The 22,540-nt window shown below is 41.1% G+C and overlaps 1 protein-coding gene across 1 annotated transcript; it reads left to right on the top strand.

Moving 5' to 3' along the window:
- The first annotated feature begins 4,722 nt into the window (after positions 1-4,722).
- LOC136098009 (carbonic anhydrase 2) lies at positions 4,723-21,934 on the top strand. Its single transcript, XM_065831010.1, has 7 exons — positions 4,723-4,877; positions 5,425-5,622; positions 15,071-15,189; positions 16,636-16,728; positions 17,485-17,547; positions 18,555-18,710; positions 21,071-21,934. Exons 1-7 carry the CDS (start codon positions 4,844-4,846, stop codon positions 21,188-21,190), a joined length of 783 nt encoding a protein of 260 aa, XP_065687082.1. The 5' UTR covers positions 4,723-4,843; the 3' UTR covers positions 21,191-21,934.
- The last annotated feature ends 606 nt before the right edge of the window (positions 21,935-22,540 follow it).

Raw genomic sequence — 22,540 nt, 5'->3', positions numbered from 1 at the left:
GATGGCGTTGATCAGTTTATAAACCACTTTTAAATCATTTGCTTGTACAGTGTGGTGCTAAGTCATGCTGGTGAGCTTCTGCTGCCATTGCCTTGCTCTTACGTGTGCCCTGGTAACAGACTTTCAGTATGAGTTGCTAGAAGTTTACCACATGCTGCAACACAAATTGCAGAAATAACAGAAAGGGAGTTTGTAAGACTGATGGAGCACATTTGCAAAAAGGTACATAGGTGAGAGGAAGGCACACTAGCACATAAGCAGGGAAATGGCACCTGGAGCTACAAAGGCCAGACAAGTAAAGGTGGGGTTGCGAGACAGTTCAGACTGTCATGGGATGCAGTTAGTGAACCAATACTTCAGCCTGGAATGAGAAGGCATGTACACAAATGCTTCCCTGAAGTTAGGTGACTTAACTAAAACAAAGACTAGAGTGCTCTTGTTGACATTTGATTTACATTGATTAGGGCTTTAACATGTGGATGTAATTTCATTAAATCGTGACAGATAGTCCTAGACTGGAAACTGAGCTTATTCATGTAGTCAAGCTTCTTCATTTTTGCATACCAGGTTACTTAAATATTGCATAATGCAAGGTGTATCAAAATGTGTATTTCAAAGCAGCTTGTATCAGCAATGGCCAGAAGTCAGCAAAGAGGCAGGTGGGCTTTTTCTACCGCATTGATATGTCATAAAGCTTGCACTGTTCATATTTGTATTATTATCTCATTAGAAATTACTAGTAAAGCATCATTTTTGTAGCAGAAGAAAGGGCTCTAACGTGACCTCACTGAAGGACCAAAAATTATTTTTATTTTCATAATTGTGTTTAATATTCACAGAACAGCTGGAATGAATCAGAATGATGCAGGGTTCTTCTGGATTTTGCTCAGCACTGAAGAGAAACACGGACAAAGATGCAAAAAGTGACTGCAAATAGAGTTGAAAGTTGTTATGGAAATTAAAAGGTGGATTTACAGCATGATCATTGTATACAGTTCTGCTGAAATCGTCTTGCAGGTTGATGCATGTTTGACTTGTCATAAATCCTGCAGCCAGAACCTTCTACTGGTTGGTAATTGACTACTAAGGACGAAAAACCTTTGATATGGTTCCATCTGTACTGACATTTGTGGTGCTTCACAAAAATAATAATGATTATCACAAAAATATATTCCAGGAAGTTTCATAAAATGTACACAAACAGGATGGGTTTTTTTCCCGTGCACAGGGTCAACAAATGTGTTGTGAGACATAAGCTTTCAAAGCAGGATTCAAGCGGGGCACGAAGGATGTACAGGCCTCGCACTGTGCTTTGCCCAGGAGTGAGCACCATAAACCATGTGAGGGAGCTGAGTGAACGGTTTGCACTTTTTGAAACTATTGACGCTGCTTCTATTTGTATTTACCAATGTGATTTAAAAGTACCATCAAATCTAGAAACACCTATCTGTTTACCATATCGAGGGGTGATCTAATACAAAAAAAAAGAAGAGAGATGAAGAAAGCTACCTGTTTTTATTAGTTTCTAAAAACCTGCACAGTATGTGGCACCAGTAATGACAGAAATGAGAGACAAGATTACACTGGCATCTTTTCTACTCAAAACGTTAATGTCAGAGTCATGAGTAATCAAACGGCTACAGTAATTATCTAAGCTGTTCCCTCTATTTGTATTGCCTAAAATGTATTTATAATGCTTCTGTTGCCACAGGCTTTGTGAACATTTGCTTTAGGAACTGCTCCTACACATTCTGTACGTGCAAGCAGGCCTCACTGGTATGCGTCATTCCATGGATTTCAGCAGAACTGGGGCAGAGAGGGGCAGATTTATGGAGCATAGTGTGGATTTACATTAGATGCTTGAGCTAGTGCAGGTGCCGTGCTGACGTGTATTATGTCCTTTTGCTGTCGCTTACATGCCTTGCTTGTCACTGCTAAGCAGCTCCCCAGTGTGTAGTATCATCTGGACTCTACTGTTTCCAGTGTCTAACTTCTTCTCAAGGCTATCTTATGGCTTTCCTTGAGGCTTTGCATTCTGCCATAAAACGGCAATCACAGATCAGAGGAGTCTGATGCAGGCAGGAGACAGAAAAGAAGGAGGCTGGAATCAACAAGCCCAAATCAATGCCAGGCTCTCAACAGCAGCTTCTTGGCATTCACTCAAGCCTGCAAATACTAACTGCTGAATGATCAATGGAAATTGGTATTTGATTTTGAGAATAATGGACCTTCTATTTGTGGATGTATGTCTGTATGTGCTTAGCATGTGCCACATACATACTGATAGAATAAAATGCGACAAAAAAGAAGATGAATGTAATTAAAATCCCAGTCCCTCAATGGTGCTGCTGACCAACTTCATTTCTCTGGTAAGAACCCTAAATAGATCTCTTACAAACCCTACCGTGCTAAACGTTGTGTCATGGTTAATTTTGTACTTGTCCTTTATGCGGTACCCCCTTGGAAATCAGTGGAAACTTGACATATGAGAGTGCAGCAGGATCAGGCTGAATTGATTTTTCTGTAGTATGATTAAATGGAGGGAAGTCTTCTGAAATGTACAGAAATCCTATTCCTTCCTACAACATAAAGGTATGTTTTCTGATCTATTCTTAAAGGATTCTTACCTATATGGATACAGATAAATCTGCACAACTGGCAGATTTAAAAGTGATTGAGGGAAAGTATCCATAATCAGCAAACAAGTAATTGCTAATAAAATCTTAGCGTGTTGTAGCAGATGCACATCCCCCACGTACTCCCCCAAAAACCAAGAGAAACCTCTTGGTTGCTGGACCACTACAGTCATGCACACACCCCTTGGTCGACAGACAGGTCCTTTGACCAGTGAGATGCCTTGGTTGAGAGAAGTTTCTGGATCACTACCATAAATGACTACAGCTCAGATTCAACTGGGGTATAAATGGAGCTGACCAGAAAGTCCTCTTATTGAGTTGGTCTTCTGTGGAGCAAGGGATTTTTTGTCTGAGTATAATGTCGTTAGACTGACCATCCAAGAAACATTCCCGTGGGGACTGAGACACCTTGTCAAACTGGTAAGTGATCTGGGTACCTTTGAGAGTCCCCACTTCCACACAGAGTGGGAAGATGGACATTTTGAACCAGCACGCTACAGTTTTGGGATCTGATCCCCTTGAATTTTAGTTGGTTGTGTGGTAATTCCTAACTGGTATCTGAATCTGTGTTTTACAGTGTTGTCTGCTGAATAATTCTGGATAAACGCAATTTGTAGGTTTTTTACTAAACAGTTTTGGTTAGAAACTCTAGAGCTTGTGGCCTGCCTAAATTGACTTTGGGGGTGCCTCTGTGACACATGAGCATTTCCCTTTGCTGTTCTACATCATGTATGCTACAGTCACTTACCAATAGCTTCAGGGTGTAGAGTTTACCTTCGCGTTTCCGTTTCGTGGTCGCTAAACCATCTTTAGTAGAGACATGCAAATGTGAGAGAACACAATCAGTAGTAAACTTCAAATATTTTCTGCTTATATTCAAAAGGGTCTGAAAAATGCCTGTAATTTTCATAAGTAATTTCGCAGCTCGTTCTTTTTCCCATGGGCAACAGCAACCACATTGTATTAGACTTCTCACCCCCGACCCTTAAATAAAACATATATTTTACAATGCTGAATGTAAATGAGGGAGTCATTCTGGTGGTGTTACTCTAGACTTACGATCTCGCAGACAACAGAACTAAGACCCCTGTGGTTAAATCACAACACAATAAAAGCATGTTTGAATAAACCAACTCCATTAAAAAAATTGGACAGACTAATACAATGTCATCGCCATACTAGAAGTTGCTCGGAGGAAGAGGACACAAAAGCATCTAAAAAGAATCATGGCAAACCCAGTTACGCATGAGTTGTTTCTGCAGCCCCAGTGCTGCGCGGGGACCCTGGCCTGGGATCAGCTTCTGCCAAGGGTTGTCGAGGTCTGAGCCTTCCTGTCCTGAGATCAAACACCGGAGTGTTGAGCAACAGTAAAACATCTAAAATATGTATTGCTCAATTTTACTTTTGCAAGTCCGTCGTCGGGAGTGGTGGTTTAACCGCTCTCACAGTATTTTCTAGATGTTAATAAGTGAATATAAGCACAGCTGAACCTGCTGCCTTTCCCGAAAGTGACTGGAGAAAAAAATCACAATAAGCAATGAACTCGTTATTCTTCCGACGCGTCACCAGAGCTTCCCCCGGCTGCCGTGATCCCCGCCCCCAAATCGCTGTTAATCCCTTCCCAAACCCGGCTCACAAGCACCCTGGTGGCGCGGCAGGATGCAGGCGCAGCCCCCGAACGCCCCCCGCGGAACCGCTGACCCGGCAGCCGCGCCGTTCCCCGCAGCCCCGGCAGGGAGCAGCAGGGGAGCGCGGGCCGGGCCTTGCACACGCACGTACGCGAACACCCACACCCGCGCACAGACGCGCGTAGCCGCCGCCCGCGCCGCTCCGGCTCCCACCGCGCTGCCCCCGGCCCGCCAGCGCCTCCCAAGGTCACGGCGCCCCGCGGAGTGGCCGGGCGCCCGCAGGTGCGCAATGGAGGCGGGGGCACGGAGGGAGGGACGCACGGCAGCCCCAACCGCGCCGCCTGGCTCCCGGGGGCGCTGCCGGCCGGGACAGCCACAGCTCCGCGGCCGATCGCGGGTTATAGCGGCCGCTCTCTCCGCCCCCAGCGGAGTCTCCCTCCGCCCCCACCCGCGTTCCCCACCCCTTTCTCCGACCGCGGAGAAGGGCATGGAGTTGGCGGGAGCCTATAAAAGCCCCTGAGAGCGCACTGGGGCCACCGCGCTGCGACAGTCTCGGCGGACACCGGCGAGCCGCGCACCATGTCCCACCACTGGGGATACGGCAGCCAGGACGGTAAGTGCCGGTGGGTGGGGGGGCTCCAGCCGGTGCCGTGCGAAACACGTGCCGACGGGTGCTCGGGACGTGCCCGCTGCGCGTCACACCGAGCACTTGCCCGGAGCGGGAATCAGCTCGGTGGCGCTTCTATTTTTTTATTTTTTTTTCTTTTAACCTTGAGATGCCACCTGCGCCCTCGCAGCGAACCAGGCGCGCCGCGCGACTTGCCTGAAGCATCTTCTGCGTTCCTACTGTCATTCCTTTACTTCAGCGCAAGGAAGAGGGGAGGACGGGGCGCTGCTCCAGCAAGACGGGGTGGCCTCTAGAAGGACTCCCCGATAAAACCCCAGCCTTCGAGGCTCAGAGACTGCCGGGTCCCTGCCTGGGTCCCCAGGTGGGGTTTTCCCCCGCCTGTGTTGCCAGTCCCGGCAGCACGCATAGATGGTACATTTATTGAGGGCTGAGACTGGTGTTAAAACATCCCGGTTTCTAGAGTGAGGGTTAACATTTCTATACCCCAAGCTTCGTGTCTTTTCCCACCGAGCTGCTTTACACTCTCTTGCAGGACCCGCTCACTGGCACGAACACTTCCCCATCGCCAATGGAGAGCGCCAGTCCCCCATTGATATTAGCAGCAAGTCCGCCAAGTACGACTCCTCTCTGAAGCCTCTCAGCTTCAGCTACGATGCCGGCACGGCCAGAAACATCGTCAACAACGGGCACTCCTTCAACGTGGAGTTCGATGATTCTTCTGACAAGTCAGGTGAGACCTTGTCTGCGGGTGCAAGGATAGAGATGGGAGAAACTGCTACTAACTCCGTTACTGAAGTCTCTACTGGGGCCATAGGTGTTTTTAAAGACAGAAGAATAACACAGTGTTTTGGCTTCAGAAAGGTCAGGATTTAGCCCTTAGGATTCACCATCCCCCATGACTCCTTTAGATGAGAAGAAAACTGAGCTCCCACGAGAAGAAAACTAAGCCCATCTGGGCAGTTTTGAGGTGCCCTGCGCTGAACTTGAGTAAATTGCTTTATTTTTGTTTCAGTCAGAAACATTTGGATAAAAACTCAGCTGTGGGGGAAAAAAAAAAAAAGGTTATTTGACAAGAACAGTTTTAGGCATATGTCAGCTTAAGCTACGGATCAGATTATTGAAAGAAGAGGCAAAATACATAATAGGAAGAAATTGGTCTCAGAATAACAAGGGATTGCAGTTAACAACTTGGAGTAGAAATAGTTTGGAAATAGTTTCTTTGGTTATCAAAATATTATTTCTTATTTCTGAAGCCAGTATGCTCCCAGGTTAGTACAGAAACAGAGGAATGATCAGAAAATACCTCTTTGTTCCGTAATTTAGAAAAGTGTTGTTTCTGACATTTCTGGACGTTGGGCTTTCTAGATAAAGATGATGTATCTGGCACATTCCTACGAAGTTTGCTAGCAGGTAGTTGTTCCACAGTGTTCATCGTACTATATGGTGAAATGAGGCACTGAATTCTGCAAACCTTTTAGTAATCCTGTCTGAAAGGAATGACGAGATGGAATCCAAGCCGCAATTGCAACAATGGTTTTGTAAATTTGTAGCTGTAGTTTTTCATCTGGCTGGATTTGCAGAAATCATCACCTTACAACAATGACTGTGCCTCTATTTTTAATTTAGATAAGAAAACCAATCCCATTTTAAGTCACTGTCTTCTCCAGACGCTGCCTGATTTAACTTGCTTGAGCAAGTGCACTGTTTTTCCTAAGCGTTTTGTTGGCAATGTCATTTAGAGAATGGTGCTGAAAACAAATGATCCATTCCTACTAAAAATGTTAGGGTTTTGCAGATAATGTAATGTAACAGTATGACAGACATTCAGTGTTGTACCAAGAAATTGACTTTGCATTTTAATTACAGTCTTTATACTGAACAATACTAAGTGGTCAGCTGTAGGTGTTCACAGTCATGTAAATGCACATAATTGGTACAGAACATCCACATTAATATTTTTATGATTATAAAAGGAAAAAAAAATATTGTGACTGCTTAGTATTTGTTTTTCTAAGGCACTGAGGAGCTGAATGCATGTTTAAGTGTCATAGGCAATAAGGTAAATTATTCAGAGTACAAAAGAAGGGATTATGTTTTCACCAGATACATAGGAGTCTCTCACTGAGCCCAAAGGAAACAGGTTCAAGTCCTTTTTTTCCTTCTGTGTGTGCGTAAGTTTGGAAAGACTGAAAAGTAGCTTGGATTTGGTAACTTGGGGGGGGAAAATGGCAGGAATAATAATTTAAAGAAATGTCTGTAGGAAGAATGATTTTTGAGAACTCGGCTCAGAACCGGAACATCTGTGACAGGGATCCTCTGACAGGCAGTGACACAGCTTCAGAGTGGGAGGGTAGGAGATGCAAGTAGCTCTATAATCAGAAACTGATTATTCTTCAGAAAAAAACATTAAACAGATCTCTATGAAGCCAGGTAAGTGTGGATCCTTCAGTATCATGCTTCCTATTAAAAACTACAGTGCATAGAATCTACCTGGCAGCGCACGAATGGCTTCATTTGTATGCAGTTAACTAGGTAACCTACTTTCCTTACACAAAATAGAGATGTCTTTGACTTGACTCTGTTTGATTCACTCCTGACTATAATGAGTGCACCAAATTCTTGGTTAGACCGTGCAGCATTCACAAGGAGAAACTATAGGAGACTATGTGATGTGCTGATATGTTTTATAGAAGACAATGGAACAAAATCCTGTAAATACTTCCCACAGGCTGCAGCGCGTGTTCCGATGAGCTGTCCCACATGCAGTAATGAATTATCTGTGGTAGTAGGCGCAACATGAAGTAATAAGATCATTGTGTGTGATTACTCATGTCTTTAAGATTATTCACAAGCAAAGAAGTAGATCCATTAATTAAGAATCTTCAGGCTCATAACTAATGACACTGAAGTAAATTGAACGGCCGTTCTAGGAATTAATGTCTGGTTGATTCTTACTTTTTTAGGGTATGCAAAATGATTTCTTGCAATTAAAAAAAACCAGGTAGAGATAGTATGGTAAAAATAGGTAAGAAAGCTAAAATTCATGTTTGGATAAAACTCCTTGAAAGTACTTATTTCTTTGATTCAGCAAATATGTAATGTGAATTCTGTTGGTCACAAGTAACAATAAGTAGATATCAGATTATTCAAAATTTTGATGTAAAATATTCTTCCTGAAATTCCATTATTTTCCCTTAGAAAAGGTTGTCTTTTATCTTGTGTCCTTGCAGTTTTTGGAATATTTTCTTGACTTCTGTGTAGAAACTGAATAGTGAACTTCCTCTTCCAGTTGCTGCTTCGTTTCTCTTTTATTTCAGTTCTTTCAGCTGCTTTCTTAGTTCTCATGTCCACTGTCTTTTAATAATGGTGAAAGTTCAAGTATTTGTAGGCATTAATTTTCAAAATTTTTACAATTTAAATAAAAGAAAAAAATTCATATTATAAAAGTGTCACTAGGAATGAAACTACAAGTTCATTCAGTCTTGTATACCAGGATCTGTCCTTGCACATACGAGTGAAGCAAATGGTGCTGATAATCATTAAATTATAATAATGCACCTTATTTTAAGAACTTTATAGCAAAAGAATGTCTCATTAAGGGTACTTATTTTATCATATTAAACACTTTATAGCCTGCTGTAAGGCCATGTGTATAGTTTCACTCACTTTGGAAGACAGAAGTAAGCAGGGACTTCTCAGAGCTGTAAAACCACAGGAAGTGACTTTGCTCAAGAAAGCCTCAAGACCCCGAAAGAAGAATTTGTAACATACGTAAAATGTGTTCTCTACGTTAAGTTTCACAGAAAACTTTTCAGAATTCACCTAAAACCTGAAACTGAAATAGGAAATTCTCACAGCGGTAGGTGTTGTTATTTTGTGTTTTCTAATCATGAGTGTGATGAACTTATAAAAGGAGGAAGTCAATCAGCAATTAAAGTATTCCATAACAAGAATGTTAAAATATAGCATTTTAGCTGTGGAATCTGACAGAAGTGGGTTGCAACTGTGGGGTAAGCCTCTAGAGGCATTACTGAATGTGCTGGTAATTTCCGCTGGTGGACAAGTCTCTTAATTATTTCATTTTTCTTTCTTGCTGCTGAGCTGGAGATAGATTTACTTGGGACTTGGTCTTGGATGTTAATACTGACACTTTTGGCAGATATTCAGTCATAGTAGAACTTTAAAATTATGAGGAGACCCAAGGAAATGTAGCTATATTGACCTTGTAACTAACACCCCTTGGGAGACTTTCAGTAGTCATAATCAAATATATTACACAATTTTTCCTATAATTGTGTATAAATATTAATGAGGAAGCTTCAATTGTCTTGAATTATGACTTGCTGTAAACAAACCAATTTATTTTCTTATATTTGTTATTCAGTGCATTAGCATTGCTTGGTTGGCACTGAGTTACTCTGAAAGTTGTGCCACTTGCTATTTTCCTACAGTTCTGCTTCAGCAGGTAAACTGAGGAAGAAACGCAGGTCTGCTGTCCTTAAGGCACAACTTTTAATCCAGTCACTGCTACTGGGCTATTCTTAGGTTTCCCAGCTCTGAAGGTGTAATATTACCTGTGCCAGAATAATATTACATGTTATCAGTATACAGTCAAGGATCAAAGGTCCTTAATACAGTATAGCCTAAGCAATGTGTTGACTCTTCGGAATCGTAAGTCAGGGAACTGATTGCTTGTAGCTTATGGGGACTGCATTCAGACACGTGCCCACATGTCACAAGTACCTTCGTGCGCCAGCTGACTAGAAAGTCAGAGTTCCCAGAGGGTGTGTGATCATTAAGTCATTTATTTAGTGAACCAAGATCACCAGAAGCTGCAAAGCCTGTGAGAGCAGGTGAGTGGAGTGTCGCTCCAGTGCTTCCAGGAACTAGGAAGGAAGATGAGAGGGCTGGAGGTCAGTCCTGCATGTTTCAGACCTTTTCTTTACAGAGCCCAAAAGCGCACTTCACTTACATCAGCTTTTTATTTTTTTTAACATACAACTTCCAAGCAGAAATTTGACATGGATTGTGCATTTTAAAAATCATGGCAGGGTCCTTCTCTTCTTCCAAGTTCCTTCTCTAGAGGTGCTTTTAGTGCAAATCAGGAGAAACAAGTCAGCTGTTACCACCTAGAGCCACTTGGAAAGGTTTATTTATAAGATGCAGTGAAGCTGTGTGTCAGATGCCACCAGGACTACTCTTTCCAGTCTGAGCAATTGCTGAGTACTTAAAAGGCAATAGTCACACCTTGACTTTGTTCATCCTTCATTAGATCTCAGCATAGTCTGAGCACCATGTCCAATACATAATTTTCAGTACTGTAAGTAGTTATTACTGTAGTAATTAAGCCATTTGTTACTTATAAGAGAATTTTAATGTTCCAGCTCAGTTCTTAAAAAGTCGTTGTCAGCTCATGTAGGGTGAAACCTGAGGACTAAAGGCGCTGTCCTGTGTCCCTGATCAGCCTTCCAACTCACAGACAATCTCCATTTAAGAGACTACATGAGAGATAAATTGCACTGGTCCCAGGGAGCAGGAGGAAAGTCGATAACCTAAATAGCATTGTCTCCTTAAGCAGGTCAGAGTCTCTCTGGCTGCTACCCAGTCTGGATGAAATAGTTCAGCTGAGGTGAATCAGAACCACTGACCCACTGCCGCTACACGCGTCTGCAGACCTGCTGCATTTTGGCAGATGTTTCATTCTGGCCTATCTCCGTGGAACATCCCTGTTGCCTTATCAGGCTAACCCTCTAGCAAGGTCAGAGTAGGTTGTGGTATTTTTTTTTTCTTATGAGATATCAATTACGTGTTTTTTTTTCTTCTGGTGAAACCAGTTACAGATGTCTTCTGCAAGTATGATCCCTACAGTTCAGTGCTTGTGTGCTGCCTTACTCTCCTGCTTGTCTTGATACAACGTCCTAGGAGGAATGTCTGATAGAGATAACATAAAGAAGGAAACATTTCATAAAATGTGATGCTCTGTGCTCTACATTTCACAGAAGTGGCAGCTCACCCTAACTGAACTCCTCAGTCTGTCAGACTGGGAAGCCCGTTCTTGCATAAGAACACAAGGCTAATCCCTGAGCATCCTTGTAAGAGCCTTTTTTGTGCCATTAATAGTGCATGGTGCTCAAGGCTCTTTTTTCCTCAAGTAATACTTTGTCTACTTTGTCTCCTCAAGACCTGCTTTCTATCATTCAGATATCTGTATGTACATAAGCTTATACAACATTAACATTTATGTATATACTGTTTATGTATTTATCTACACACATACCTACAACGTCATATACATGTGCATATCTACTGTAGGCCGATACAAAATCATGGCTTTTTGCCAAAGCAATGTGTGTGCAAGCCAGCTGTCCTCAAAGGTAGATGCTTGAAATGTCCTGCTGCTAGGTGTTTGTTTGGTGGTACTTCAATTAGAACTAAATTTCTGAAGTTTTGACGTCAAGCCATCCATTGTGCTGTAGTGGACCCATCATTTCGGCTTCTGGAAGGAGCTTTGCTGTTAGTGGTTTCCATTTGAAGAACATTTTCTCATTCTGCATGTTCTCAGAGTGATAGAGTAGTATTTTTTTCTTACCATGCTAATTTGTCTGACAGGATTTCATTCTACCTCATGAAACTACTTTGTAGTTCAGCCATTTTGATTACTTCTTTGACAGGTTTATTGCCTCGATTACATTTATTAGTCATATGCTCCATATAGAGAGAACATCCCACAGGAGCTAACTAACAATAATTCCACAGTGTTGCTGTGAAAGTTCACACATGTGGATTCTGTTGCTCCCTGAAAAAAGGTATGAAGTGGGCCACAGTATTTTTTACAAAGCTGTTCTGTTCTGCATGGGAAAGGTAACTACACAGAACTGTGAAGTTGTATGGCCTCAGTAAACAGCCGGCCCAGATGCCACAGATTGGCCTTTCATTTCTCTGTGTTTCCAAGTATCCTAAGAAAATGTAATGGAGACAAATCTAGTTCACCTTGTTTATTCAAGAAATCCCACACAATTCATGTGGTTGTTTGGCTTTCCAAATTAGCTCTGGTAATATTTATTTTTACCTTATTTAGAAGATATGAGATAATTTAATATACGGTGCAATATAATTACTGGATGCTACTAGTGTAACTTCTTCAGTAAAGGATAGAAGTTTGAAAATAGTTACTATTTCTGGTCTACGTAGCTCCAAATTCATCTCACTGTAGCTTTTCAAGTAACTGTAAAATAGAAAAAAAAAGTTGTTTTCAAGTTGTCACCTTAGGCTGTTCCACATCTATGGAGACCAGGTTACTGATGTAGATTGTGTTGAGAAGGATGAAACTGTAAGAAAACAATGTGGTTTCCAGGTTGGCTTGTGTCTTCACCTTGTGTCTGAAGCTGTGCTGTATCACAAATGGGAGCGCAGCTATGTAGTTGTTTCCAGGATGGTGTGCACGAATACTGATTTCAAAAGGAAGTGAGCTAATGATGAGGTGCTCAAATATAGATCAGAATTTTCCCATCCTTTAAAAAATGGGATGGAGAGGCTGGACTTCTGTCATCAATGTGGCCTGAATCTGTGCTCAGGTCTCATGGGACAAGGATGGGGAAGTTGCCAGTAGGAAGTTGCTCTGATTCTTGATGAACTTCTACTTTGCAAAAGCTGTTGCTCTGTTACTGTTTATTCATGGTTTAAAAAGCTTGTGCTAGAAAAAAAAAATGAAGCTCTAACATTTCTACTTTACCTTTTAAGTTTAATTTTAAATTTACTTCTTTGAAAGGGCTGAGAACTATTAAAAATAATAACTGCTTAATGTAGGCTAGAACAAGAAGGGCTGTTCTGTAATTAAGCCTGCTGAATTTGTATTCATTTACACTAATCTAATTATTACTTTCTTTGAATGCTCTGCTATGAGTCAAAATAAGCTAGTGCTGGATTTGAGAACCGCAGAATGATAAAAGTAAGCGAAAACTGCAGAGACTTTTTGTGCATCTTTTGAGTTTTATGAGACTGTAGCAAACTGTATAGAGAAATAACACTGCAACTGGATTAAAGAAGATTGCATGGTTTTGCTTTTCAGCATGCTTTCCATTGATTAATAATGGCAGACTAACCTGTGCCGTGCTAATGCTTTCTGAGGTTGGGGAATGGTGGAGCCTCAGTCCATTTGTACCTGCGATGAGCAACAAGTTGATTAGCAGAGGAACTGAAACTGAAACACTGCAACTCCATTACATTATTTTTAATTAATCACAAAATATTGTGTGGATTAAATGATTTTGCATCTATAAAGACATAGTCCCTTTTGAAAATGGAGTAATTGGTTGCTAATGCACATTCACAGTCATTGTTCTGAGGAAAACTATTCTGATTTGTAGTCCTGTGCTTGAAACAATTATGCTTCTTGGCAACTAGCACACAAAAGTAGAATAAGAAACATAAAAGTAGAATAAGATATGTTCCTTTTAATTACTTTAAGTAGCCATTCTTCTTTGTGTCACATAGCTTGGCAATAGGCAGGGCAAGTCTTGACCTCTTGGCTGTTCAGTGTTGGCTACAGTATTGGAAATTGGAGACTGCACTGGAACATATATTCGCATTTTTCAAAGCGAAATACATGTTGGGAGGCTTCTAAATGTATTTACCAAAGAAGGAGCCCCAGGCAAATGAAATTTTTCACTGAACCCAAATTTTGCATGTGTAAGGCACACCAATGAAAATGAATGTATTTCATATATATCTTGTTTAATTGTCATGTATTCTGTTTTTTTAGTCAAATCCTTCTCACCTTATTGCCAAGTATCCTTGGCTGTTGTTGTCCATGCTTGCACAAAAACAGAATTTTCCAAACCTGAACAGACAGTGACCTCTTCTTATCTGCATTTGATGTATATTTTCACATGTGCACATATTGTGATAGTGTCTAGACTAATTGCAGGCAGAGAGGAAAGCATATTTACTCTACAGAACCATTTTGTTTGTGGCACATATACAGAGCACACTTCCATATATGTTATATCTGATGTCAACACTCTTCTGTCACTTTATTGTATATATGTATTTATGTAGTTTGAACTCTAAGATATAACTTCAAATTACATTTTAAAATATTTTTATTTTTAAATATTAACATCTTAAAGATTTAATTTTGAATTTAAGATGTTTAGCAACAGAAAAAACCAAAAACAAAACACACAAACCAGTGTGAAACCTTGCTCTAGTAACTTAGATAAATAGCTATATTTAGTAGAACTATTTGTTATTGTTCAGTGCTTTATGCTGCACTGGCGGAGACATTGTGCTGTGAGCATTTTGCAATAATAGGGCTTGATCCTGCATATCGTAATGGTGGTTGGTCACAGTTTAAGTACAAGGTTAAAACTAACAAGCAGAGTGAGGGAACTCAGGGGAACTCGCTCCGGTATAATTGAAAGTGCGGCTGGGCATTCCGCTTACAGGAGTCCCATGGCAGCAGTAATGTCAGACAGTGGGAAGCGTAAGTAAACACCTCATTTCCAACCCATATTTTTAAGTCTACCTCCGTCGGTATTGCCATTCTCACCATCATTTTTTTTAAACTCATTCTTGAGGAGTGAAGGATGGGAGGGACAAGCGATGTGAATTCGGACCTCTGCAGTGCCTTGCCCTGTGCCCGGACACTTGGACTTGCTGCAGCCCGCAGCTAACAGGTGTTTTGCTTTAATTTGGAATCAAAAGCATTTTACTCAGTCCAATCCACCACAGGATTTGCAGGATTAAGGCCTAAATGGATAAAGAGTCTAAAATGAAGGGACAGAGTACATTAGTAAGTGAAAGACGATTTGTCCTTCAGGTGCACTTTGATGGAGTAACTATATTGGGGGTCTTACAAAGCCTGCTGGCCTTTTTTATTTATTTGGTGACAGAAAAGTTACATCCTTAGCTCTGCCCTCATCACTTGTGATATTAGCATGCCTGTTAAATTGCTGATGAGACACTCTCTGTAAAGTCACTTATGTTTTTTACACATTTATTACTGATTTTGGCATATTGCAGCGATGTACCATTGAGGATGATCTGGAGCAGCATGACCGCATGCAGAGCAATGAACTATAACTCATTTGGAAGACTTGAGGTGGATGTTCTCATTTGAAGTGAGACTCCACAGCAGAGGTTGTGGGAGATGCTAATGGAGGCCCTTTGCTTTGCAGTGCTGCAAGGAGGAGCGCTGGATGGGGTCTACAGGCTGGTGCAGTTTCACATTCACTGGGGATCCTGCGAGGGCCAAGGATCTGAGCACACTGTGGATGGTGTGAAGTATGATGCAGAGGTAGGTTATGCTTTACCTTCAGTCTTTTGTGTATAATGAATATACATATATTTAAAAACAAAACAAAAAACCCACTATGGTAGCAACTTCTGTACACATCTTCATAGGGCAAGACATTATGGGGGTTACCACATAAGATTTTGGTACAATGCCACCCCAGGACTTATTCCCTGCAGTAGCAGAGGTTAGAATTGGAGGACTTTTGTACTGTGGTGGGTTTTTTTTTAATTTTTTTCAGCTACTTCATATCAAAGAAAAATCCACATCTGTTATCCCTGTTTTTTTCCCTGCTTTCTCGATGACTCATGAGAACGATGAAGAAATAGAATCACGGCACCTTTGTACAGGCACATCCACTTTCCTGGCTTCAATTTTTAACATCAGAGACATTTAGATAAACAACAGGATAACTTGGGGTCAGACCCCTTAATCTTTTGGTAGCAAAGAAGCAAGGGGAGCTGTGAAGAGGGCAGGGAGCAAAGTGAGACCTTGCAGGCACTACCTGTGATATTCTCAGGACTCCAGATGTCCCTTTCGCCACTTAAGACTGTATTACAGTCTCATTACAGAAATCAAGTGACTTCAGTGCCTTGCATCCATTTCCTTGTCTGCTGTTTAGAAATCTACCTCTGGATGCTGTGACAGACTTCTTCTAACCCTTTCATAAATGTGTGTTGACTGAACAATGTCATTTGCATTGACAGATAAAAGAAATGGCCCCACAAATTCATTGGCTCTGCTGCTTTGTCATGAGATAAAGTAGCCTTTGTGTTATCTGAGAAACTTTCCATTGCCTGACATCTTTTCATAGTACCATAATTACTTGGTTGACTTGACTTGCAGATATAAGGAAACAGCCAGATGAACTTTATTTTTTATTTCTGAGTTATTTCTAATTAAAGCGACATCCTGTCTAATGTGACCTGGAGATTTATTTAATATTTCTTAAAAGGGTTTCCAGAAAAGGATGGAATGGTTTTTTAAAACTCTCTAGAATGCAGGTCAGATCTGTAGTTAATGCCTGTTCTCCCTAACCCTGGACAATTGTGTCTTTTGGTGTTGATAAGAACTCCAGGATGCAGAGCAGTAAAATACTTTATCAAAATCCTACAGTCTGCATGCAGGAAGAACTCAGGGTGAAGATAACAGGAGCTTCACCAGACTATAAGCAGAATGATCCAGCCACAGTTTGCATTTAAAACTCATCTGGGAATAAGAGCGAGAAGCAAAATAAAATGCATGACAGAAAACTCTTTGCATAAATAAAACTTGAAAGTAGATGAATGATTCAACAAATTCTTATACTGTATACAAAAGTTTTTAAATCCCAGCAGTAAAATACCATCTGCTCTTAATGTTTAATAAATTACTTCCCTGCATCCTCATTTGTAAGATATTACGGATGGAATATCATCTTCATAGTGCTTCTTGTTTTCTTGCTCCTAGCTCCATATTGTTCACTGGAATGTAAAATATGGTAAATTTGCTGAAGCTGTGAAGCATCCTGATGGTTTGGCTGTGGTGGGCATCTTCATGAAGGTTAGTTAAACTTTTGTATTATTTGGATGAGTCCAGGATGTTCATTGTGTTGCAGGGGGACCTAAGGGCCTAAAATATAGAATAAGGCAGCATTATGCTATACTGCATAAACCTATAGCAAGCCAGATGGTGGTACAAATTCTTGACTTTATCTAAAAATTGTACACCAGCAATGGAGTATGGCTGCCATCCATCACTGTGGTGGCCCTGGTGCAGCACTTGCCTTCATCATGATGATGGTGCTGCCATAGCTCTTGCCAGTGAAAGGTGATGCACATAACTGACAATGTGTGTATGAATCTGCAGTAGGACCAACCTAAATAACACCTATTTTCCCTTTCCTGTCATTGTTAAATGTCCAGAGCATTTTGTCTTAGTGGAATTGTCTTCACAGATGGTTGGAGAAGGTGATTGTGCCCCAGCAGTCTGCACTCTGTCCTGCCCTCACTGTATTTTATTAGGAGGGTGACTTCTGTCAAAAAAAGAACAGTTCAAGTCCAAAAATATATCCACATTATCGTAAATGAAAATATCTTCATTCAGTCCAGTGTCCTTGGCTGACCCATTTGTGCTGACTGTCAAATGGCATGATTTTACAGAGACAATTCCAGTTGCTTTTGCTGTAATACTCCTGTTATGTAATGAAACGGTGCAGGGAAAATGTGCTGTAAAATGTTTCCTTGAGAGCTGTATCAGAAAACTAAACATATCATGAGAGTGCATGGTTATTTTCTTTTCATATGGTTTGTATTACAGGTAGGAAATGCCAAGCCTGAAATACAGAAAGTCGTGGATGCTCTGAACTCCGTTCAAACCAAGGTAATATTTGCTGTCTTTATTGATTGACACCAATCCCAACTGTGCTGTTGTCTTCTCCAGAAAGTGGATTATTTACTTCTTCTCAGTGTGCTACTGTTACAAAAGTAAAACAAATCATCCTGCCATCAGCATTAATGGTCCTGTAATCTTAAATGCAGAAGAGATTGAAATGAAGTTGCGCTACAGGGCAGGGAATACTAGGAATGGTGATAATTTCTGTGACTGTGTTTCTCTGTCTTGGAACTGCATTTAAACCTATAGGGTAGGACTCAGTGTCTGAATCTAAACTATTCTGCTAAGTGCCCTTTCTGGACAGTGGTGACAGATGCAGAAGGTACTTTCCCTCATCTCTGTGTCTGTGGGATAAATTTCCTTTCTCTTCTTGGCTATTTCTAGATGTAGTCCAGATAAATTTGATCGGGAGATATAACTCTTAAGAAAAAAAAATGCCTTTCTGTAATTTAAACAACATGTGAAGTGTGTACGTGATCTTAATGAGCTGAGTAATGAGAAATGAAAAGTAGTTCCTGAGTAATTATATACCTTCATAGTGGGTAAAGGACTGTCCCAATGAGAAATGTGGGCAGGAAAAATAAAAAATGAAACTACACTGTCATCTCTGTTATCAGGCTTCCTTTGAGGTGAATGGATGTTGCCATTTACTGCAATGAACTCTCAAACAGATCTCCCAGGTTCTCTGTTTTGGTGTACATGGCATCTGAAAAATTGTTCCTTCAAGTGGGGTCAAATTGTATCTCTAGGAGCAAGGGGCACAATTCAACATTTGAAATGATGAACAGTGTCTGAAAGTCTTGAGATGTAAGAAATATGGTACTGAAAGTCTTTAACCTGAGGGTGCTGTAGGAGACACTCAACATTACATGCCAAACTAAATTTCTGCCTTGCTCCAAACATGAAGTTTCCCATAGAAGTTTTTATTACTGCAAGCTCAGTGTGTGTACGTGATCTCTGCCCTGACGTTAGCCCACCTGCTCTCTTTATTGTAGGGGAAGCAAGCTTCCTTCACAAACTTTGACCCCACTGGGCTGCTTCCTGCATGCAGAGACTACTGGACATACCCAGGCTCACTGACCACCCCACCACTGCTCGAATGCGTCGTCTGGCACGTTCTGAAGGAACCCATCACTGTCAGCCCCGAGCAGGTAGGTCTCCAGTGGATGGTGCCAGCAGATGTGTACTGGGGTCATATTGATTTCTGTGGTTCAGCCCTCCTGCTGAGCCATGGAATGTCCGTTTCTGTTACTGCACAGCTATGCAGGGCATTATGTCCTGCATATCATGTCAAAAATATATGTCTGAAGTGGTTATGCTTTTCTGGTAGGACTCTACTTCTATGCGTGGAAGTAGAACTTGCTGTAAATCCTAATGCTGTCCTGCATTTGTGGACACAGTCCAGGGAAAATTTGGGAAGGTTTAAAAATTTAATCAGGCTTTCCAGATAACATGATTAGAGCTGCCATGCAGTAAAAATGTGGGAAATTTGTAGCACCCATGAAAGGACCATTTGCACATGCAGGGCTTGCCTGGCATGTATTGTGAGCATCAGCAGGTTTGCTGTACGTGGACACATCACTTATCTGGGTGTACTTGCCCTGAAAATTCTGGGTTTACCAAGCATCTGAAGAACATGTATTCTGCATCCACAGTCAGACAACATAGACCTGTAGTTGGTTTGTTTATCTTCCAGCATTTCCAGGGCACAGAGCTCATTTTACAAGTTCTGTTCAGCCCAGAACAGACTGGGAAGTCCCACGCAGAATTGTGACAATCCTAACAAAACTGCCTTGTTTGGAAGAGAGAAAACTTGCAAATTCCAGAAGTCTGCTGCCTGTAAAAATGCTTTATTCTGCTGAGCAGCTTGAGGAGGACAGAACCTTCCTAGCAGGAAGGCAATTGTGCAGATTAAATCACTCCTGGCCCTAGCTTTCTGCACCACCCATTAATGAAATTGCATAGAGGCAAGATTCTATCCTTGGGTTCCCATCTGTGCGCTTGGGAGCTAAAAATAGAATCTAGAGCCTATAAATATAAACTAACCCTGAAGGGCTTTAGTTTACCCTTGAAACTCTTAAATCGCTTTTATCAATGGTAGATGTGCTAACAATATGCACATAATTCTGGTGGTTTTATTCAGCTGATGTAAAAAAGTGTAACTGAGCTGTAATGGGACTTCACGTAATAAAAGATGGAATAAATGACAAGGAAGAACTATTGGAAATAATAATTAAAGCGATGGTTACCATTAATGAACTGCAAGGGAGCATTAAAGTTGACACTGTGTATTTGTTCTAAACTACTGGTATTGCTATTGATGGTCCAAGGTTTGCAAATATGGTTTTATTATAGGGCAGGAGCACATTCACCAAAATAGAGTTGTTTTTCCTACTACACCTACGTTAACCACCTACAAGTGGTAAAAGACACCACTTGTTTCTCCCACACACAACTCTCCATATTACCGGCAATGTTTCAAAAATGGATTTGGGATCAAAACAGTGTGTGTGGCAGCTTGCCTTTTCATTCCAAACCTCATCAAACAAGAAAACACAAAGCAGAATACTGACACTGGGTTTAAGTTGAACTGGTTTTCCAAAGATAGATAAAAGCTGGATATTACAGCAGGGTGTAGTGAGACTGTTGTCATTTGCTGTAGTGACAGAGCAGTTTCTGGCAGAGGTTGAGCTCTGAACTTTGTTCTGGTCAGTCCTGAAGGTGAAGTCCTCTCCTGGGCTGGGCACTACTGGGGGCTTTCCTCCTCAAATGAGGGGATGCCTGACCTGCAGCCTGACTCATGAAATCTTGTATCCCACCTACATATTTCTGTCAGCAGTTGCAGCTGTCTTTGTGAGATCATACTTGGGGTGGCTTATTATTTTGGCACAGTCTTTTTATTAGTTTTGCAGATGCCCACTTAAGACATAAAAGAGCTTTTATTACATCAGACTGTACAAACACTGATTTTTGCTTCAGCAGCAAGCTCTAGAAGCTTGCAGGGTGCTACTATTGATGTGTAACAGTTTTCCCACTCGCAGCATTTGAAAATCAAGATATCTTGAATGAATTTGTCTGCTTTAATTTGACGAAGGGTAAGGTCTTTTTTTTTTTTTTCTAAATGTATCAACCGGACACAAAAAATGCTACTTTCTAAAGAGCCAAACCAGTGCAACTTGCAAAGGATTCTGAAGGGGTTTCAGTTCAGATCTGGATCAAGGACAAACAGCTCTTTGTGCACGGGGTTCAGAAAGTGTGTGCCTATGTCTTTGTGCTTTCTTAGTTCTTCTTGCTGGGATATTTTGTGGGCAGGAGAGCCTGTGTCAGGAAATGGTGTGCATGAAATGCAGAGACACATGGGTGGACGGTGATGCCACCTCGAGACTGTTCATTAGTGCGGGTGAAACTTTTGAGCTGGACCTGTGGCTGAGGTCCAAGGTGTATACATACCTCCAGTAGTCCTGCCAAAACTAGAGCAGGCATTTGAGGATGTTTGTGCCTTTTTCCACAGATGTGCAAACTCCGTGGCCTTTGCTTCAGTGCTGAGAATGAGCCTGTGTGCCATATGGTGGACAACTGGCGGCCATGTCAGCCCTTGAAGAACAGAGAAGTCAGAGCTTCCTTCCAGTAACCTCAGTGCCGAGGCCATTAGAAGTTGCTGTGTTTGTGAGGAGCCCCTTTTGCTAAGCACAAATCAAACCTTTGCCGCGTGTGCCCTGGCAACATCTTGTTTCCCAGATTTGTTCTTTGTTTCTTTCACTTTGCATTTAAAAAGCCAGCTAATTAAATGTGAAAGGCTCTTGGCCAAATAGGAAAGGGTTCTTAAGGTGTGGGGCTTGGGCAGGTATTGAGGGGTGGCTGTGTGCATTTTGGTGACTATTACTGCGACTGACACTTGGGTATAACATGTCAAACAGCATGTTGGCTACTTGGGAGGGGATGTGAATAGTGAAATAAGCCATTTTAAGAAACCTCATCTATTGGTGTGATAGTACACATAACTAACGATAACTTGAAGCTTTGTGAAAAGCACAGGAATACAGAATCTAGATACGCTTTAGGAAAAAGTATTTTTAGAAAGTAAAGCAAAATGAATATTGAGAATTAGAGTTCTTAGATTTTAAAAAACTGACATGTAAATATTTTTGAGACCGTTTTACATTTTTACCCATGTTATCAACAACCTTGACTATGTCTTAATAGTAGTATTGGATTTTTTTATTAAAAATGTTCTAAGTTAAGTATTATCTCTGGAAGTTGTTATTACCATAGGAATAATACAAAATATCTTTTCATTGAAATAATATATGCTCTAATTTAAACAGGAAAATAATATTGTATTTTAGATAACTTCTCTAATAAATCTATACTTATATTTTTGCTTCCGTGTTGTTATTTTACCTCAGGAAAGGAGTCACTAATCTGTTTGCATTGTTGCATATTAAACATAATTACTAAACATATAGTGTATTGGGAATTGGTTTCAATGACACTGAAGATGAATGCAAACTATATGGATATGTTAGGAAATTTTCTCACAGTAGCTCTCTGATAGACAGCAGAAAGAAGTGTTAGTTTTCCGCAATCACTACAAATTATTATCAAAGTTGACTGCCTAAGAAAAGATCTGCTCACAAGGATTTTGAACAAAATCATACTGAAGAAAGGGCTTTTCCAAAGCAGTTGCTTGAACATTGCCCTTATGTGACAGCCCCAAAGCAAAGTGCCTCATCTTTATGCAGAACCTCTATTCAATCAGTTTCTCCAACTGTACCAAACCTTTCAACGCTGTGTCCCCAGCATTTGGGTTTTAGCCTCACAGTATTATATTATATATGAATGCTTGAAGTGCAAGATGTATTTCAATGGAAATATTGCTGATTTCTTGTGTTTTCATGAGCACATATGCACTAGATACCTAAACATAAATCTGTTTTAAATCCACCAGATCCAAACAATGCCATGGGGCTACCCTCCTTCT

Source organism: Patagioenas fasciata, chromosome 2 (assembly GCF_037038585.1).
Source record: "Patagioenas fasciata isolate bPatFas1 chromosome 2, bPatFas1.hap1, whole genome shotgun sequence".
In the NCBI taxonomy this organism is placed as follows: domain Eukaryota; kingdom Metazoa; phylum Chordata; class Aves; order Columbiformes; family Columbidae; genus Patagioenas; species Patagioenas fasciata.
The sequence above is the reverse complement of the archived record's forward strand: the minus strand, read 5'-3'. Positions and strand labels throughout refer to the sequence as shown.